Source organism: Salmo trutta, chromosome 39 (genome assembly GCF_901001165.1).
Source record: "Salmo trutta chromosome 39, fSalTru1.1, whole genome shotgun sequence".
Classification (NCBI taxonomy): Eukaryota; Metazoa; Chordata; class Actinopteri; order Salmoniformes; family Salmonidae; genus Salmo; species Salmo trutta.
Window position 1 is genome coordinate 13,357,423 of NC_042995.1, and position 21,503 is coordinate 13,378,925.

The 21,503-nt window shown below is 45.1% G+C and overlaps 2 protein-coding genes across 2 annotated transcripts; both read right to left on the minus strand.

The window, feature by feature from the left end:
- Window positions 1–30: 30 nt before the first annotated feature.
- On the minus strand, window positions 31–5,626 carry hpxb (hemopexin b). Its single transcript, XM_029741700.1, has 10 exons — window positions 5,472–5,626; window positions 4,719–4,741; window positions 4,310–4,435; window positions 3,647–3,804; window positions 2,751–2,904; window positions 2,365–2,577; window positions 1,932–2,024; window positions 1,717–1,847; window positions 1,123–1,270; window positions 31–920 (listed from the first exon to the last, which is right to left on the minus strand). Exons 1-10 carry the CDS (start codon window positions 5,531–5,533, stop codon window positions 694–696), a joined length of 1,335 nt encoding a protein of 444 aa, XP_029597560.1. The 5' UTR covers window positions 5,534–5,626; the 3' UTR covers window positions 31–693.
- Window positions 5,627–7,460: 1,834 nt separating this feature from the next.
- LOC115179850 (E3 ubiquitin-protein ligase TRIM32-like) lies at window positions 7,461–9,058 on the minus strand. The gene has a single exon (XM_029741701.1). It carries the CDS (start codon window positions 9,050–9,052, stop codon window positions 7,808–7,810), a length of 1,245 nt encoding a protein of 414 aa, XP_029597561.1. The 5' UTR covers window positions 9,053–9,058; the 3' UTR covers window positions 7,461–7,807.
- Between the last annotated feature and the right edge of the window lie 12,445 nt (window positions 9,059–21,503).

Here is a 21,503-nt window from a genome sequence, read left to right on the forward strand (position 1 = left end):
CTCATGAATGAAGGCAATATAATCATACTATTTCAGTTTCTTTGTATATTTTTAATTCAACTCATCTCTGTCATACACAAATGTTCAACAAAAATGTGATAAAGTATTATTTGAACCTTAAAAAACATTGTTTAGGTGACTTGTGAGTTATGGTGTTACGTTAAAGTAACTGCCCAGTGTTTCCAGTTTTCTATTAAATATGTCCTATAATTAATTAATTCTCATAATTAATATGAGATAAATAGTTTTCCTTCCACATTTTTTAAATTAAGTATGATTAAATGCAGCTTTTCTGTGTTGGGAAGGATGTGTGGGCACCCCAACACAACAGAATGGTTTTGGCATATACCGATCATTAAAAATATGAATGCGAGTAGAACGCTGATGATATCATCCTCTATGAGGAAATAGCAAGCATTTTTGAAACGGTCTGTGAGATAAAATTTTTACCTGGGACTTCTGAAGTGTTTTTTCTCAAATGTATGCTTTGGCCACAGAAAAGAGTATAGGATGAGTCAATAACATTATTTGGGTATGAGTTAACAGAACTTTTACTGGGCAGTTACTTTAACATGTGATTATATGTTTTGACAGCAAGTTTGGCAAATTTTCTAATAAGACACCATGTTGTCCATTGAGTACAGATGATCACAGTTGTTATTCTTCGAAAAGGTGTCTAACATAAACTGACTCCTATTCCACACAGCCCATCATGTCTGGGGTGATTTTTTTAGGCTCTGGGGACATCTTGCTGAAAGCCAGGAGCCTGGGGGTCTCGTAGTGGTAGAACTTAGAGCCCACATACACTTTGACGCCATCAGGGCCACACATGCCTGCCTCGATGCCGGCGATGGGCAGTGGGACCTCTCTGGCTACTACCCTAGGGGTGGCAGACAGGTCAATGTCCTGCATCTTCTGTCCTGTAGGGGGACATAGAGACAGGAAAATTGTTTTTCACTGAGTATGGTAAAGGTCCAATGCAGCCCTTTTTTAAAAATCTCAATATCAAATCATTTCTAACACAGGTAAATCAAATTTTTTTGTGAATATTGATGTAAAAAGATCAACAACACTTTTTTTGATAGATTTGAATGTACTCAAGTTCAATGTCCAATTAGTTACCTTGAATAATGTGCACAATATGGTGATCTGCACAAACAAAGGCTGCGTTCACAGGCCCTTCGATGCCCAGCTCCTCTTTCAGGCTTTTAGGGTAGCCCTCAATCAGAGTGGAGGGAGCTGCTGATTTGTAGATGTAAACTTGGTTGCCCTGTCAACCGGAAATGGTGGCATTCAGGTGTGTTTTATGTGCCATGGGACAAACAGAGGCATGATGGGTAACAAACAGTTGACTGAATAAAAGTTATTTTCTATATACTCAAATCAAATCCATTTTTTGTTGTTGTCACATCCTTCGTAAACAACAGTTGTAGACTAACAGTGAAATACTTACTTAAGGGTCTTTTTCCATCAATGCAGAGTTAAAGTGACACGAGGAGTAAATACAGTGAATAACAATAAAGAGTAAAGAGTAAAAAATAACATGGCTATACAGGGACTACAAGTACCGAGTCGATGTGCAGGGGTACGAGATCATTGAGGTAGCCATGTACATATACTATAGGTAGCGGTACTGTAGTGAGTAAAGCTTTGAACATGTTATTTATTGCAAGTGAGGTCCCTGTCTTCCCCTACATCCGGGAACCTTTGACCCACCTTGATGATGTAGATCTTGTCACTGTAGGAGAAGACTGCGTCCACGCCTTTGTCCAATTCCTTCCAGGTTCTGGCAATGGGGAAGGCGTGTTTACCATCACGATGTGTGTCTAGACGCATATAAATATGACCTGAGGAAGTGGGACGGAAGTGAAAATTGGCAACTGTCTTATGCGAGTTGTGCGCACAATTGAACACAAAGGCTTAGTTCTTACCAGTGAAGGCATAGGTTTTGCCTGAGTCGTCTGAGGTGATGGCATCCAGAGTCACTTCACTGCATTTGGGAACCTTTGCCTCACCGCCATGGCCTACAATCCAACAATAACATGTCTCAACACAATCCAAAAGCTTTTTTTTCCCCTGAAATGGTGTTGTTATTACCATTCACCATTCATCTGTTCAATCTTACAGCATGCACACTGGGCAGAGGAGGCTGGTGGGATGAGCTATAGGATGGCTGGAATGGAATGAATGGAGTTAAACATGTGGTTTCTATATGTTTGATGCGTTGATGATACCATTCCATTTATACCATTCCAGCCTTTACAATGAGCCCATCCTCCTATAGCTCTTTCCACCAGCCTTCTCTGACAATAAACTGATTTTGATAAAGGAGGAAGGGTAAAATCCTTTGCATGGTTCTCTTACCGAAATTGGGGCACCTCATGAAGTAGTGCCTGGCGTCCTTAGGGTACACTCCATTCACCTCCCCAGATACAGGGTGGAACCGGGTGAAGTTGTGACCATGGAAACAGTAGTATTGCTCTAGCCAACGGAAGGCAGATGTACAGTTGGGCAGGTGGGCCCACTGTCTCTCCTTTACTGACTGTGTGGCGATGTCATAGTTGTACACTTCATCTCCTGTGAGAGAGGAAACATACGCAAGGCAGCTCACATCAAGACTAGAAAACTTGATATCCATAACACATTTCCTGGTATGTTGTCCGTGAATAATTTATAAATATTTATAGCAATAAACCAGAGAAATGTTCATTATGGTCTTATGTGGGGCATCAAAGGGTTAACAGGCTTACCCTTGAAGAATAGGACAGAGTCTGAGTTACACTCTCCCTTGGGGCACTCCACCGCAGCATCCAGGTGGCCGGGCACCCCTGGGAAGTCCAGCTGAATGTCCTTGGGGTAGCCCTCCTCTAGACTGTGGTTATAGTAGCTGAAAACCTTGTCGTCCTGTAATGGAGGAGGGATGGAGTATACTGAGTATACTAAGTGAATGCTGTCAGAGGTGTCCTATAACCCCAAAATCTGAGGGTACACAAGGTATGTGAGGATGGCAGTGGGTGGTTCGAAGTTGGAGAATTTAACATTTTTCAAACACCCGCAGAGCCATAATCATTATGCTTAATTATTTGTAAAAAAAATATTTTTTTATTTATCTAAGCATATCTCAAGCTTTCTGTCTACTCCTGACTGATGCTTATTTTTTTAAAGAAACTAAATATGCTTCTCCACATCTCTGCTAAAATCTGGGTAAAAGATTGAATGAATGTGAGTCTTATTCAGTACATTTAGTTATTGCTTGCTTTTATAAAGTCTACCAATCTTGCTAGCAGGCATGCCAGATAAGATAGTTTGACAAGCTAGCTACTCCAACTTGATTGAGAGCCTGTAATGGCTTCTTGCTAGCTAGTTATGCGGTTGGGAGATTGGGAGCCTATCTGGGCTAGCTAAAGCCAACTTCATAAAATTGCTTGGTGGCTAGCAGCATGACAGAGAAACAACAACCAAAAATGTTTCAAAAAAATCTAAATAAATCTCTCTCTCTATATATATATATTGGATGTATTTTTTACAGAACAAATCTGAGGGGGCATGTGTTACTATGCCACTTATGGGAACACATGATTGGATAACTAGGTGTTAAAGTGCCTATTCATATGGATATCGACTACATCATTGATATTGACAGTACCAGGAAAAAGTAGATGTGATCGTGGTCTTTAGGTTTTTCTTTGTTGTGCATGCGGAAGGCAGCGTCAACATGCCCCAGGTGATGGTAGTCATCGAGCTCCTTGAAGAAGGCACTGGAGACCTGAGCTGGACCATTGAAGCCGTTCCACAGGTGATCCCCTTAGAGTAGCATAGTTCAGATCTGGGATCAGATATACTCATGGAAATGTAAGCTTACACTCTCCTTACACACTTCAAAAATATCTAGTACAAACCCGCGTTTACAGGTCATGTTAGCCCATATCAAAATACCCACTAACTAACCCACTACACTTTTGAAAAAAGGGTTCCAAAAGGGATGTTCGGCTGTCCCCATAAGAAAACCCATTTTAGTTCCAGGTAGAACTCTTTTGGGTTCCATGTAGAACCCTCTGGGAAAGAGTTCTACATGGAACCCAATAGAGTTCTATGTGGAACCAAAATGGTTCTACCTGTAACCAAAAAGGGTTCTCCTATGGGGACAGCCGAAGAACCCTTTTAAGTTCTAGATTGCACCTTTTTTTCTAAGAGCGTACCCGTAACCCTAACCATCCGGATGGGGACATAATGACATATCATGGCAATGACAAGCCCACTGTAGGGAGAATGAGGGTAAAAAAGACGACTCATAACATGGTTTTGATACCCTTGAAGAAGAAGGTGTGTCCTTTCTCGTCGGGGGCGATGGCGTCAAACTCGATGCCGTCACACCGGTCTGGGTTGGCTTTGTGGTGGGCCTGATCCTCGTGGTCGTGGTCGTGGTCTAATGGGCCTTTCAGAGTCAAGGTGAGAGGCACGTTGAATGACTTTTCATTATTCAAACATTTCGCCACATGAAAGGGTGCGGTGTGGTTATTTGGAAGTCATGCATCCTACTCTCATATAAAAACATGTAGGACATGCGTAACGGGCTGAAAGGGAGTTGAATAACACCTGTGCCCGTGGCAAGTTGCAACCCTAGTTGTTTGCTTTGCCTAGCATGCCTGGATCAGTCAACGAGTTGTGAGGTCCTGCATTTTGACAGGCTGTTAAATGAATGTGGATCTTAGACTCACCTGCCATCATTACATCATGGAGCCTGCGTAGAAAAAAAGCAGACATTATTCATCATAAACCATAATGTCCTCATTCTGATGAGACATGAGTCAGGTCATAGAGATGGGAAATGAGATAATACACTGCACATCATAACTCCACCCTCTGGGTAGGTAGACCAATAATGATGCTGTAGTATACACAGCCCTACTCCAAATAGAGCAGCTCAAAGGGATACCTGACTGATATGAAGGGGATCTGTAATGACGAGGTAACGGGGTGAATCAGTGACAGAAGTGTTGAGGTACACGACTGACTTTGTCCGCTCTTTGTGTGTTTGGGTTATTGATCCTGCCTTTGACCTCTGTGATATTGCAAACAAACTTATGGAACTAACCCAGCCAATGTTGAGCAGCATAGTATCCAGTTGTGTTGCATAAGACATGTCTTAACACAGCACAGCGAAGCTCATAATGTGTTGAATAAAGTAACAGTTTAACAAAGTAAGTACAGAGGCAATTTAGAGGCAGTGTATTTTGCTGTGGCTACACTGAACATGGATAAGAGAATAATAAGATGCCATTTTGGTAGCCCAGCGGTTAAGAGAGTTGGGCCAGTAACCGAAGGTCGCCGACTGGGTGAAAAATCTGTCAATGTGCTGTTGAGCAAAGCACTTAACCCTAATTGCTCCTGTAAGTGGCTCTGGATAAGAGCGTCTGCTAAATGACTAACATGTAAATGTAAATGTTTAGCAGTTGATCAGTAGTACTCACGTTGGAGCAGCAGAGCTGAATGCTAGTGCCAAGCACAGGCAGAGTGTTTGGGAGAGAAGCATCACGTTGAGCGGTCCTCCTTTGGGTCCAGGCACTGAAGAGAGCTGAGCTGAGAAAGGTGCCTGAGCAGGAGCTGACCAGACCTTTTATACTGGATCTGCCTGTAAGTGGGTGGATTTCCCAATGTGCCTTTTGTGTGTGGGAGTGTGGGTAGTTCTGCGCTTTGTTTACTTAAAGAGCAGGGGGAGTGTGGGTAGTTCTGTGCTCTGTTTACTGAAAGAGCAGGGGGGTGTAGGACTTTTTGCTGTTGCAAAACGATTATTTAGCAGAAACTGTTTTATATATGCATCTTATATAATGCAATCAATATGAGCACATTTAAAAATTAGTATAAATCCGACTATATGTTTATATGGCAAATTCTAATAAATATTGAACATGTTGGAATGTTACACATTAATCTGGTTTGGCCAACATCATTGGGTCAGATAAAATATCATTTCCTGGATTCAAGTGGCACACTTTTGGCAAGTTTTAGCCAGGACTTTGGACAAGTGAGTTCATAAAGTAGGAGCCCAGAGATCAGAGTCAGACAGGGAGATAAACAGCAGTCTGTGACAGAAGGACCCTTGCTTATCTTTGATCTGTCATTTGAAACTATAGACACGGGATTTCTAAGAAAGACGTCAAAATAAAGAATGAGTACACTGCAACATCTATCACTCCAGTGTTAATTTGCTAAATTGTAATTACTTCGCTACTATGGCCTATTTATTGCCTTACCTCCTTATGCCATTTGCACACACTGTATATAGACTTTTCTATTGTGTTATTGACTGTATGTTTGTTTATTCTATGTGTAACTCTGTGTTGTTGTTTGTGTCACACTGCTTTGCTTTATCTTGGCCAGGTCGCAGTTGTAAATGAGAACTTGTTCTCAACTGGCCAACCTGGTTAAATACAGGTGAAATAATTGTATTATTATAATTTTTTAAAATAAAGATTTAAATCCAATCCAAATGTTTTTCGAGGTGTCAGTCTCATGATAAATGTATTCAATTTTACTGAGGCATGACCATAGCGTAGGTTATTACACATGACTGTATTTCACAACATAACTACTGGGGATAGACAGCATTTCAAAAGCTTTTAGACTTCAACCTTACAAAACAAATGTGCAGTCAGACTGCAGTGTGCAGTAACTGCAGTACACTGTGGTATAACTGTAGTTAGAGTGCAGTATAACTGCAGTATGCTGCAAATACTGTGTCCAAAATACCCCTTTCTTTTTACTGCAGTAATTTTGCAGCGTAGCTGCAGTTACAATGCAGTATAACTGCAGTTCAAACGCAGTACACTGCAGTTATTTTGCAATTACAGCGTCCAAAATACCACAATAGACTGCAGTTAATGCACTTTTACTGCAGTTTTAAAACGGCAATCTTTTTTTGTAAGGGCAGAGGTGAAATTACAGCAACATCACATACCCTGTTGTTACACATGATATAAAATTGCCAATTTTGCGAAAAGTTAGTTTATTTTGTGAGTAATCAACTACTCATAACAACAGCAAGCCATTTAAAATGTGTCTTCAATTTTCATTGAAATACCTATAACTCTAATAACAGAAATAAAGTTTCACCCTTACTTTTGGGTCAGTGCTAGTGGGGATCCTTGAGACATCCCTACTCTAAACCATAACCCTAACCTTAACCTTAACCTTAACCTCTATCCTTACCCTAGCCCTAACCTTAACCCTTACCTAACCCTAACAATAACCCCTAGCCTTACTCTAGCCTTAACCTTAACCATAACCCTTACCTAACCCTAACCTTAACCCTTACCATAAACATTTATGGGGTAGGGATGTCACAAGATTCCGGGATAGCACGGACCCTTCATTTTGTGTTATATGGTGTAAATAATTCACTGCTCTCTACACTGTAGTAGCTATTAAAATACAATTATGCTTCTGCTAAATATATTTTTGTTATATACTGCTATACTTCACAAGTTTCATATGGTTCATTATCAAACCATGATTATCACATTTAAGACAATGGGCAAATTAAAAACAAGCTAAAACATTTGCTGCAAATTAAATTGTCCTCTGTGGTAATAAAGATGTAACCTTCTCTGCTGTTCTCCACAACTATATACACTGTCTTCTTTCACAATTTGTACCCTACATTGTAACTTATGATTCCCTTTTTCTAGAAGAACATGAAATTCTCAACAGGATCTAGGATTATGCCAAAGTAGTTGTTATTTACTGAAATCTGCATTGGTGTTCACTAGTGAATGCCTACTTCTTCATCATCTTCATCTTTCCATCCTCATCTTGACAACTTCACCCCTCCAATGCCTGACTTGTATTGGTAGATCTTGATACAGTGGTTCATGCTGTCTGACACCACTAGCTGGCCCTTCGGCAGCAGGGCCAGGCCTCTGGGGCTGCTCAGTCCCTGGGTAACAAGTGGCCAGCCTAGGCCCTTGGCAGGGTACAGCAGGACGCGGTGCAACCTGCCCCAGTCTGCCACCAGAACATCCCCATCACTGTCGATGCTGAGGCCCCAGGGGCAGGCCAGGACGGGCCCCATGCCGGAGCACACCCCCAGGACACGGATGGTGTTCCAGCCAGGTTCCAGCACTCGGATGCAAGGCGCACGGCCTGTCTCATTGCCCCGCTCAGACACAGCCATCAGCCCAGAGGTCAGGCAGGCAGCCACCAGGTAGGGCCTATGGAATCCTGTGATTATGGTGCGCTCCAGCCTGGCGCCTGTCTTGGAGTCCAGCATCAGGGCAGTTAGAGTTCCACGCTTGATGTCGGCCACCAGGAACTCATCCAGACGGGTGACGGTCACTCCCCTGGGTGCATCTAGCTCTTCATGGGTGGATCCTATCACGTTACCCCCGAAGGTCTGGAGGAGGCGTCCATGACGGCTGAACACCAACACGGCACGCTCTGCAGCACAGGTCAGCACAATAAGGCCCTTGTCGTTCACAGCCGCATCAAAGTAGTTGCAGATGCGGGCGGATCTCTCAGTTCCGGTAGGGGACACCTGCTGCACAACATACTTCTGAAGGTCGGTCACCTGAATTCGGGCGTTGCCACAGTCCACCACAAAGAGCTGCCCTTTGACAGTGGCGTGGAGGCCGCTGGGCAGGTTGAAGTCAGAGCGCCCTGAGCCCTGCTTTCCAAACTGCTTGATCAGATTTGCTGACTCAAAGGCACTTGAACCTGCTTCCTCCTCCAGGTCTCTCAAGATTGGGCCTGGGTTGTCTCTCCTTCTATTGTCTGATTGTTTCTTCTTGACTGTAGCGTGGCTTTCACCGTAAATAGCCGACATGGACAGAGATTGGCTCACACGGTTAGAACTTACACTCCTACCCTGGTATCTTGATTCTCTTTCATCCGAGCTTGTGGGGCTTCTGCCGCCAGACTCAGATCCATTCCCTTGCTCCAGGGTTGAGGAGGCAGATGATAGACAGGAGTGGTTGTCTCTCTTAAATCCCAGGTGAGCACCCTTTCCCCCATTGATCAAGGGACGGGTCTTGTTGGAGAGGTCCGCCGTCGACATGGCGCGTCGGTGTTCCTGGTTCAGGGAGACATTGTTACTAGGAGAGGGGCTGGTGATGTAGGCATAACAGTCCTCACTGCCAGTCGGGGATAGGGGACTCCCCCCATTAGTGGATGTTCCACGGGGGGATTTGCTGGGTGACAGGCTTTGATGCGAGCGAGCGCGTCTTGAAGATAGGTCCAGGAGGCTGTACCTGGGATGGGGTCCTCCACGGCTGGTCTTGGGAGAGGTCTGTGGTTGGTCACTATGTTCAAATCTGCCGCCTTCTGGAGGGCAGGAGGGTTCCTCGCTGGGGACGAGAACCAGGGTCCTTTGCGTTCTCTGACACTTGAGGATGGAGCTTTTCTTGTTTCCAGTTTGTCCACAGCCTGGTTCTTCTCCCTCCGACTCCCCTTGGCTGGAGATTGGAGGGATAGCCAGGAAGAGGTCCTGGTCATGTGTGTCTAGCTCCTCATCCATGGATGACTCAGATACTCCTCGATGCCGGGGACTGAGCGGTGGCTTTGAGACTAATGACTTTGGCTCATCCTTGTCTGTGGTGGACAGGCAGAGCTTCCTGACTACACGCATGCTCCCACTATTTGATGCGGATGAAAAGTCCTTCCGAACTTCAAATGATCCACGGTCTCCAAACTTCATCTCCCCTGAGTGAAGAGCACATTTCTTCCCTGTTTCACCGCAGACACCAATAGGGTAGTTCAGATTTTGATCCTGGACTTCTACCTCCCCTAACCTAACATCCTTCAGCTGCGTACCTGGCTGAAAAGTGACCCTCTTTAAGGAGAGGGAGATTTCCCAAGGCTGTGTAACTTCTGCCACACCCCTCTGAAGCTGGTTCTTATTGGGTCCCCCACTGCTTCCACCCCATCTCTGGACCTGTTCCTTCAGTTGGCCCAGTTTGCGGAGCTGCCGGTCCACCAGGGACTGTCCAACCCGCACCGCCGCAGCGTTCTCCCTTTTCACCTGTTCCAGGCGCCGCTGGGCTTCTCGGTGGTCCTGCTCAACTTTTTCCAGCAGTCGGCGCTCTTGTCTCTGAGCCTCAATGATGGCGTTGTCAAGCTCTCGGTTAATTTGCTCCACCTCACTTGTCTGTCGTTCTCTAAGGCTCTGCAGCTCTTTCTCACCCTGCACTACATTGCAGAGGGCCAGCGTCACCCAGCTGGGTGGATCGGTAAGGGATAGGGGTGCGAAGATGGACCCCCTGGGGGAGTTTAGGTCTCTCTGTTTGGGGGAGGTGGGTGACAGGGCGGTGGGTGACATAAGGGCTGAGAGGCCAGGGAAGGAGGCTTTTCTCTTGGAGCGAGACCTCATTAACATCATGGAGGAGAAAATTGAGAATCTTGTTGGTCTGGTATGTTTAAATCTTCAGCTTGCTGTTGAATCCTGGGAAAAGAGTGTGAAATAGTTGTATTTGTGTACAATGATCAGCAAGATAAAGGTTGATGTTGGTCTCATATTTGAGTGACAAGGAAAGACTAAATTTGTACCCGTGGATGATACTGAGGGGAGGATGGCTCATAATAATGTCTGGAACGGAGCAAATGGAATGGCATCAAACACATTGAAACCGTTCTATCATTCCACCAATTCTGCTCCAGCCATTACCACGAGCCCATCCTACCCAATGAAGGTGCCACCAACATCCTGTGATTTGTACCATATCTTTATTCAAACAGTGACAGACACTTTGGTAATCAAAGAACAACAGACTCAAAAACGATGTGTATGTTTCTGCTCTGACAATGAACAGAAAACAGATGCCTGTTTCCCAAACCATCAGACTACCACTACCATGCTTGACCGTTGGTTTTCGCAAGACATAATGGCTGACTGAAGTTTGACAAAAAGCACCTGGATGATCATCAAGACGCTTGGAAGAATGTTCTATGGACAGATGAGTCAAAAGTATAACTTTTTGGACAACATGGGTCCCATTATGTCTGGCAAAAACCAAACACTGCATTCCACAGTAAGAGCCTCACACCAATGGTCAACCATGGTGGTGGTAGTCTGATGGTTTGGGGATGCTTTGCTGCCTCAGGACCTGTATGACTTGCCTTAATAGAAGGAATCTGAATCTACTCTGTATCAGAGAATTCTACAGGAGAATGTCAGGCCATCCATCTGTGAGCTGAAGTTGAAGTGCAGCTGGGTCATGCAGCAAGACCATGATCCAAAACACACAATCAAGTCTACATGAAAACGGCTAAAAGTAAAACATTTGAAGTTTTGGAATGGACTAGTCAAAGTCCAGACCTAATCCCAATTGAGATGTTGTGGCAGGACTTGAAACGAGCAGTTCATGCTTGAAAACCCACAAGTGTCGCTGAGTTAAAGCAGTGGGCTAAAATTCCTCCAGTTATTGAGTGTAAGGGGGCAATTACTTTTTCACACAGGGGAATTGGGTGTTACATAACTTTGTTAACTAAATAAATAAAAGAAGTATCCTTTTTTTGGTGTTATTTGTAAACTCAGGTTCCCTTAATCTAATATTAGGTTTTGGTTGAAGATCTGATAACATTCATTATAGAAAATATGCAAAAATAGAGAAAATCAGAAAGGGGGAAAATACTTTTTCATGGCACTGTAGGCTAAGTATGAAGCCCTAGTTAGAGAAACCTTTCAGCCCCAGAAGCAAAACAACAGGGTTTTTTCTAGGATGAAAGAGTGGGGTATCAGTTTACCTCAGTGCGCTGCACAATAAGGTCCCCCTGGAAACATGTGACCTCAGAGTGTCAATGGGTAAAAACACAGTTTTTCATGATGCATATTCATTCTCTTTTGTATTTATCTAGGACCGATAACCCGTGTAAAAACATATAATCTGTGTAAAAAATAACCCGATTGACCCACTCAGAACATGCAATTGGAATAAAATATATTTAAAAGAACAAAACATCACAAGAAAAAATAAAGACATTTGAAAACAGAAACTTGCCTCCCAATTCACATTTTGCTGAATATAACCAGTCCAAAGAATAACATGACAGGTGTACAGACGCGTACTTGTTTGATGGAATGTGAGAAAATAGGCCTTTGTGTCCGTGTGAAACAAATCCCAGTCACTCTGTCGGAGTGCGGCTACCGGTCCCCTCTCACATTACCCAGTTAAATGTTGAATGAGGGACCCTGGTTGCTAAGTTACCCAGGGACCTGCATGGCACTAGCTGAGGTGTTGAGTGGAAACGATAACATTCCTATTGAGGACACCTTCACCAGTATCAAGTGTTCAACATCCACTACTGTATAAGTATGATAACTGACAAAATACTGTATGTCAGAAATACATTTTAAAAGATCCCCCAAAAGATCCTTACAGGTTTACTTAAAACGCTCATCAAGGAAAAGGTCAACATTACAATGCCAACAAATTGTAGTTAAATTACAGTAAAATCAATGACAATTTGTGGCACAAAGAAATCTACCAAGAGTTCATTGACATATCGGGCACAGTACTTGTACAAACCTATTTATGCAAAGTTATAGTACTTCCTATATTTTGTTATTCATTCTATTAGCCTTGATCATATAGAGCAGAAAGGATCTTACCTGGGTCAGGTGCACTCCTTTTCCTCCACTGCTCTCTGTGCTGCGTCCTACAGCGTCATATCCTTCCTCTGTCCCGTCCACACCTCTCGTCACACCCCCTTCAGCCCCATCCCCGCTATTCCTCTTTCTCTCTTTCTTTCCTTCTTTCTTTCTTTCTTTCTTCTTCTTTCTTCTTTCTTTCCTTATTTCTTTCTTTCCTTCTTTCTTTCTTTCTTCTTTCCTTCTTTCCTTCTTTCTTTCTTTCTTCTCCTTCTTCTCCTTCTTTCCTTCTTTCTTTCTTCTTTCTTTCTTCTTTCTTCTTTCTTCTTTTTCTTTCTTTCTTTCTTTTCTTTCTTTCTCCCCATTCTTCACTCTCAGCATAGTTCAGGACTGCATATCTAAATCCTCTTACACTGTCAATTTCTCTCATGCACACAAACCCTCTGTCAAACCCATATCAAACCCATATCAAACCCAAATTCAAGTTCCTCAACATAATACAGCCTACTATACACTGACCTTATTCCTGTTGACAGATCACATGACAAGATGCAAGATAACCCCATCCAACTTAAAATCTGTGTACTGTGGGTTTCAAGCAAGATGCCACAGCCAACCATCCCATGCCCTTGCACGGTCATAACTTGTCAAAAGGTCAATAGGCTACATCATGATGATGCACTATGTTGGAGGCGCCGCACAATATTAGTCAAATAGATTTAGAGATCACAGGTGGAACATAATTTCACTTGCACGCTATAACCACTAGATGTCGGCAGATAGCAAAGGAAGGATAATTTGTATGACTTGCTACTGCTGTTCTGATATTGATGATGTCTGTGAGCCCATATAGATCTATTTGGGTTGGTTTGCTTTCGCACTGTGGGTGTAATTGAGCAATTTGCATAACTCCCCATGACTTGAGCAACTTAGCTACATTGTTTATATTGATTTTAAAACAACCAAGCTAAATCAAAATCTGACATTTTTTGACACCTGCTGTATTTTATAATTGTGTTCCAAATGGGATTGTTTTGAGAAAAACGTTTGCTAACTCCGTTACTAAGGAAGGAGAGTGTGTTTTCATGTTAGCTGCTGTAGCTAGCTAGGGTAATTCTGCCATTAACTTTGGTAAACAACCAAAATGAGCTATGTTTGGTACACCAATACAGCCCTTTGTATTTATTTTTTATTTAAAAAGGCAAGTCAGTTAAGAACAAATACTTATTTACAATGACAGCCTACCCCAGCCAAACCCGGACGACGCTGGGCCAATTGTATGCCGCCCTATGGTATTCCCAATCACGGCCAGTTGTGATACAGCCTGGAATCAAACCAGGGTGTCTGTATTGACGCCTCAAGCACTGAGATGCAGTGCCTTAGACCGCTGCGCCACTCGGGAGTCCTTGCATACATGCAAAGGTGAATGTGAGAAGAAGAACATCAACCTGTTCTCCCGAGCATTGCAGAGTTTTTCGGGACAGCCCTCTTCATCGTCACCAGTTGGTTTCCGTGATGGAAAACTCAATGGATACTGGAACTGCAGCCAGCTGTGGCATATGGGGTTGCCCTGTCCATCTGCGTAGCCATCACAACAGCAGTGAGGTTGGTAGTGACATATAATTAAATTGCTAAAATATATACGGGAAAAAAAGTATTCAATTGTAATTTCATCTCTATAGGTTGGTAGTTACTTCTGGTATGGAGTAGGCCTACAATAGTAAAGATCAATCATTTGTTTACTTGTTCACTCTTGTTTTCTAGTGGAGGCCACTTACTAACCGTCTGCATGAGTGCCGTCAACAGGCAGAACAAGACACTCATGGCACCTTTCTGCATCAGACTGACTGTCACCGTCAGTATTCTGGGAGGGTTAGTGCGTCACTGTCAACATCCTACAATGCTACATAAACAGTCTACAATGCTACATAAACAGCAGTCCACCTGCAGGTTGGTGGAATGTTATTACTGTTCCACAACAAAGTGTATGAAATTTAGAGCGCAGTATATGAATTTCAGATGTTCGCTAAACTTTTTAACATCATTGTTCTTTCAATCATATAAACGCAACATGTAAAGTGTTGGTCCCATGTTTCATGAGCTGAAATAAAAGATCCCAGAAATGTTCCATATGCACAAAAAGCTTATTTCTCTCACATTTTGTGAACAAATGTGTTTACATCCCTGTTAGTGAGCATTTCTCCTTTGCCAAGATAATCCATCCCCCTGACAGGTGTGGCATATCAAGAAGCAGATTAAACAGAATGATCATTACACAGGTGCACCTTGTGCTGGGGACAATTAAAGACCATTCTAAATTGTGCAGTTTTGTCACACAACACAACGCCACAGATGTCGCAAGTATTGAGGGAGCGTGAAATTGGCATGCTGACTGCAAGAATGTCCACCAGAGCTGTTGCCAGAGAATTGAATGTTAATTTCTCTTCCATAAGCTGCCTCCAACGTTGTTTTAGAGAGTTTGGCAGTACGTCCAACTGGCCTCACAACCGCAGACCACGTGTAACCACGCCAGCCCAGGACCTCTATATCCGGTTTCTTCACCTGCGGGATCGTCGGAGACCAGCCACCCGGACAGCTGATAAAACTGTGGGTTTGCACAACCAAAGAATTTCTGCACAAACTGTCAGCTGATCTGCGTGCTCGTCGTCCTCATCAGGGTCTTGACCTGACTGCCGTTCGACATCGTAACTGACTTCAGTGGGCAAATGCTCACTGGCAAGCTGGAAAATTGTGCTTTTCACGGATGAATACTGGTTTCAACCAGGCAGATGTCAGACAGCGTGTATGGTGTTGTATGGGGAGTGGTTTGCTGATGTCAACATTGTGAACAGAGTGGTGGTGGTGGGGTTATGGCATGGGCATGCATAAGCTACGGACAACGAACACAATTGCATTTTATCGACTGCATTTTCAATGCACAGAGATATCGTGACAAAATTCTGATGCCCATTGTCGGGCCATTCATCCGCCGCCATCACCTCATGTTTCAGCATAATAATGCACGGCTCCATGTTGTAAGGATCTGTACACAATTCCTGGAAGCTGAAAATGTCCCAGTTCTTCCATGGCCTGCATACTCACTAGACATGTCACCCATTGAGCCTGTTTGGGATGCTCGGGGTCAAAGTGTATGACAGCGTAGATCCACAGATTTCCCTCTTGGAAATTGTTGCATTTTATATTTCTATTTCTGTTCAGTGTATGTGGTTCAGTGGAGGTGTATCAGGGTGCTGCATGAATCCAGCCAGAGCCTCTGGGCCGGCTGTGGTGGCTAACTACTGGTCCTAACACTTGGCCTGCTGAGGTGGCTAACTACTGGTCCTAACACTGGGCCTGCTGTGGTGGCTAACTTCTCTAACACTTGGCCTGCTGTGGTGGCTAACTACTGGTCCTAACACTGGTTCTGCTGTGGTGGCTAACTTCTCTAACACTTGGCCTGCTGTGGTGGCTAACTACTGGTCTCAACACTGGGCCTGCTGTGGTGGCTAACTTCTCTAACACTTGGCCTGCTGTGGTGGCTAACTTCTCTAACACTGGTTCTGCTGTGGTGGCTAACTACTGTTCCTAACACTGGGCCTGCTGTGGTGGCTAACTACTGTTCCTAACACTGGGCCTGCTGTGGTGGCTAACTTCTCTAACACTTGGCCTGCTGTGGTGGCTAACTACTGGTCCTAACACTGGGCCTGCTGTGGTGGCTAACTTCTCTAACACTTGGCCTGCTGTGGTGGCTAACTACTGGTCCTAACATTGGGCCTGCTGTGGTGGCTAACTTCTCTAACACTTGGCCTGCTGTGGTGGCTATCTACTGGTCCTAACACTGGGCCTGCTGTGGTGGCTAACTACTGGTCCTAACACTTGGCCTGCTGTGGTGGCTAACTACTGGTCCTAACACTGGGCCTGCTGTGGTGGCTAACTTCTCTAACACTGGGCCTGCTGTGGTGGCTAACTACTGGTCCTAACACTGGTTCTGCTGTGGTGGCTAACTTCTCTAACACTGGGCCTGCTGTGGTGGCTAACTACTGGTCTCAACACTGGGCCTGCTGTGGTGGCTAACTTCTCTAACACTGGGCCTGCTGTGGTGGCTAACTTCTCTAACACTTGGCCTGCTGTGGTGGCTAACTACTGGTCCTAACACTGGGCCTGCTGTGGTGGCTAACTACTGGTCCTAACACTGGGCCTGCTGTGGTGGCTAACTACTGGTCCTAACACTGGGCCTGCTGTGGTGGCTAACTACTGGTCCTAACACTTGGCCTGCTGTGGTGGCTAACTACTGGTCCTAACACTGGTTCTGCTGTGGTGGCTAACTACTGGTCCTAACACTGGTTCTGCTGTGGTGGCTAACTTCTCTAACACTTGGCCTGCTGTGGTGGCTAACTACTGGTCTCAACACTGGGCCTGCTGTGGTGGCTAACTACTGGTCCTAACACTGGTTCTGCTGTGGTGGCTAACTACTGGTCCTAACACTGGTTCTGCTGTGGTGGCTAACTTCTCTAACACTTGGCCTGCTGTGGTGGCTAACTACTGGTCTCAACACTGGGCCTGCTGTGGTGGCTAACTTCTCTAACACTTGGCCTGCTGTGGTGGCTAACTACTGGTCCTAACACTTGGCCTGCTGTGGTGGCTAACTTCTCTAACACTGGGCCTGCTGTGGTGGCTAACTACTGTTCCTAACACTGAGCCTGCTGTGGTGGCTAACTTCTCTACCACTGGGCCTGCTGTGGTGGCTAACTACTGGTCCTAACACTGGGCCTGCTGTGGTGGCTAACTACTGGTCCTAACACTGGGCCTGCTGTGGTGGCTAACTACTGGTCCTAACACTGGGCCTGCTGTGGTGGCTAACTACTGGTCCTAACACTTGGCCTGCTGTGGTGGCTAACTACTGGTCCCAACACTGGGCCTGCTGTGGTGGCTAACTTCTCTAACACTTGGCCTGCTGTGGTGGCTAACTACTGGTCCTAACACTGGGCCTGCTGTGGTGGCTAACTTCTCTAACACTGGGCCTGCTGTGGTGGCTAACTACTGGCCATAACACTGGGCCTGCTGTGGTGGCTAACTGCTGGTCCCAACACTGGGCCTGCTGTGGTGGCTAACTACTGGTCCTAACACTGGGCCTGCTGTGGTGGCTAACTTCTCTAACACTGGGCCTGCTGTGGTGGCTAACTACTGGTCCTAACACTGGGCCTGCTGTGGTGGCTAACTACTGGTCCCAACACTGGGCCTGCTGTGGTGGCTAACTACTGGTCCTAACATTGGGCCTGCTGTGGTGGCTAACTTCTCTAACACTGGGCCTGCTGTGGTGGCTAACTTCTCTAACACTGGGCCTGCTGTGGTGGCTAACTACTGGTCCTAACACTGGACCTGCTGTGGTGGCTAACTACTGGTCCTAACACTTGGCCTGCTGTGGTGGCCAACTACTGTTCCTAACACTGGGCCTGCTGTGGTGGCTAACTTCTCTAACACTGGGCCTGCTGTGGTGGCTAACTACTGTTCCTAACACTGGGCCTGCTGTGGTGGCTAACTTCTCTAACACTGGGCCTGCTGTGGTGGCTAACTACTGGTCCTAACACTGGTTCTGCTGTGGTGGCTAACTTCTCTAACACTTGGCCTGCTGTGGTGGCTAACTACTGGTCCTAACACTGGGCCTGCTGTGGTGGCTAACTTCTCTAACACTTGGCCTGCTGTGGTGGCTAACTACTGGTCCTAACACTGGCCTGCTGTGGTGGCTAACTACTGGTCCTAACACTGGGCCTGCTGTGGTGGCTAACTACTGGTCCTAACACTGGGCCTGCTGTGGTGGCTAACTACTGGTCCTAACACTGGGCCTGCTGTGGTGGCTAACTACTGGTCCCAACACTGGGCCTGCTGTGGTGGCTAACTACTGGTCCTAACACTGGGCCTGCTGTGGTGGCTAACTACTGGTCCTAACACTGGGCCTGCTGTGGTGGCTAACTACTGGTCCTAACACTGGGCCTGCTGTGGTGGCTAACTTTTCTAACACTGGGCCTGCTGTGGTGGCTAACTACTGGTCCTAACACTTGGCCTGCTGTGGTGGCTAACTACTGGTCCTAACACTGGGCCTGCTGTGGTGGCTAACTACTGGTCCCAACACTGGGCCTGCTGTGGTGGCTAACTACTGGTCCTAACACTTGGCCTGCTGTGGTGGCTAACTACTGGTCCCAACACTGGGCCTGCTGTGGTGGCTATCTACTTACTGTTCCTAACACTGGGCCTGCTGTGATGGCTACCTACTCTAACACTGGGCCTGCTGTCGTGGCTAACTACTCTAACACTGGGCCTGCTGTGGTGGCTATCTACTGGTCCTATCACTGGGTCGACTGGGTTGGGCCCATGGTCCGCTGCTGTTCTAGTTGGCCTGGTGCTGAGATAGGTCTCTCAGTCATGCACCACAGTATCTATCCTTCTCGTCCTCTTTATTATGATCAGCGTTTAATCCGGTCTTGTGTTTGTTCGGTTGCTAGGCTCCTCCCTCCTGGGGGACCTAAGAATATGACTCATCAGGAAGAAGAAACCAGCACTTGTTTGAACTGTGAAACACTGAGGTGTAGTTTATGATGCGTCTGGGAGTAAACATATTACCTATCAACTTGGATATGATACGTTTTCTTAGGAACAATGCTCTCTGACATATAGGATGTCAGGAAGATATGATACCCATGTTATATCAGAAACTCAGATTAAATAGGTAGGCCTACCATCACATCTTAACACTATGAACTGTAACTATCTCTGTCCATCTGCGACAGACAGTACCAGTTGTGACTTTGTGTCCTCTGCTAGCTGAGAGCCCACCACTCCAAACCACTGATAAGACCATTCGTTCCTCTGCTTCCTCTTTAGCCTGAGATGTTAACAGCTATTTCCTCCATGAGATCCAGCATTCACTGTCCGACACTCCTTCACGGAGCCACACACACGTGGTGAAACTTCTCCCTAGACACAGATGGGTCCTCAGACGTCAGTGTTTTTGAATGTCACGCCGAGTCCTGGAGGCTCCCTGCCTGGCTGTCTGACGGATTATTACTATCGTTGGTCTGTCAGCATCAATGGGAAATGATATTGGCCCATAGTCGTATCAGACCTCGCATGTTATTGATACGACTGTTAAACTCCACAAGCCAGCTGCCCGCCCGCCTCCAACCACGGTGCAATTAAATCTACATGCCTCTCGCTTCTGTTTGTGTGACAAAGAGTAATGGAACCAATAGTTACTGTAACAAAACATAATGTGATACATCATGCCTTATATTACAAACACATACGACAGCGCCACATATGGGTTATTACCAAATGTGATCTATTTAATTCTAGTCATGTCAGGTTTCCCCCGCATACACGGCGACTGAAGCGTAGCTAAATAATTAAGAAAATAACATTACTCGTTGAATACCAGAGACGGACAAAAAAGTCATATTCCACATAATATCTTATTATTTTGCATCTCTCGATATGAGTTCATAAATATGGTAATAGTCTGTTCTCTCTAACGGGACTATCGTCTTTCAAAGGTGCGGATCCGGTTCTGCCGCTACATTTGATTAATTCCTCCGATGCCACTCCTCATTTTGTGTACCCCCCTCTTTTAACACTTTCAGGGGTATGATATTTGGGGAACAATCGCAGAAACAAAACGAGCTGGAACCACCAAGAAGGGAACAGATGGCACATAATTGCCTCGTAGAGGAAGCCAGGGAGTCAATTTTTACTGGTCTCAGGGGAGTTGCAGTTGCAAAAAGTGCAGGTGCATTTGTTTTGATCAGATATGGCCTAGAGGAATCATCTGAGAAATATTCATCACACGCACATTAGAGGGAGAATTTAACAAAGCGCGTCATTGGTGAGACCAGGATGCGACCGTGTGCTTTCATTAGGCCAACGAGGTAAACACAGGGAAAGGGAGCCCATGCCTGCCTGCTTGGCACATTCAACTACAACAGATGCAGCAGGAATTAATGCCGCACCAAAGTGTTGGAACGTCAAGATTAAATCATGGAAATGTAACACAGTTAATTTTTTGCTTCTTGTCAATGTAATTGTAGAAAATGTATGAAACTGAAAAAGGCTACTTGTTTCCACAATAACTGCCTCATTACCAATACTGTACATGTTGGTAACATTCATCTCACAAAGAAAATATGAAACTATACAAACATTAAAACAGGTTTATACTGAGATAGACTAGTTAGCTACTTTTGCAAGGTCAGAAGTTCAGACAACATTTGCTCTATGACCAAATCTATAAAAAAGGCAATTATCATGTGTTTTGTATCCGTTAATACTTTATCATTTACTTGGTAAAAAAGGTTGTGAATCTACAATTTTATGATGGTCTGAGTGGAATGCTGTCAAGTGGGACCCAGCATGGACTCAGAATGAGCTTTCTGATGAGCAATAGGCCCTCTCCTTTATAATCCCAAACTCTGCTCTGCCTTGCAATATCAAACTAATAAATTACAGCCTGTCTCCCACATAACTCACTGATAAATAAAAAAGGGTCCGCTTTAGTGTGCAGCTGTGACCCAGGGTTACCTAGCAACAGGTCATGCCCAGACGAAATGCACAAGGTGGAGATACACCTCCGAGGATCCGGGGGGATGGAGGGAGGGATGGAGAGATGGATGGAAGGAGGCCTCATCCTCACTCTCTATGACCCTTGACAGATAGAAAACGCACTCAGACGAAACGGGTTTTTGATTGACAGGGATATTTAGAGACACTGGAGCTCTGATTGTGCCATTCCATGTGCTCTTCAAACCGCCAGCATGTGGATGATATGAAACATGCATGTAGTGTGGACTAGTGTATATTTCAGTTGAGGTATGAATAAATTAGGATTTTCACAAACAGATCTTAGCAGCAGAACTCAATGGAATGCAATGACATC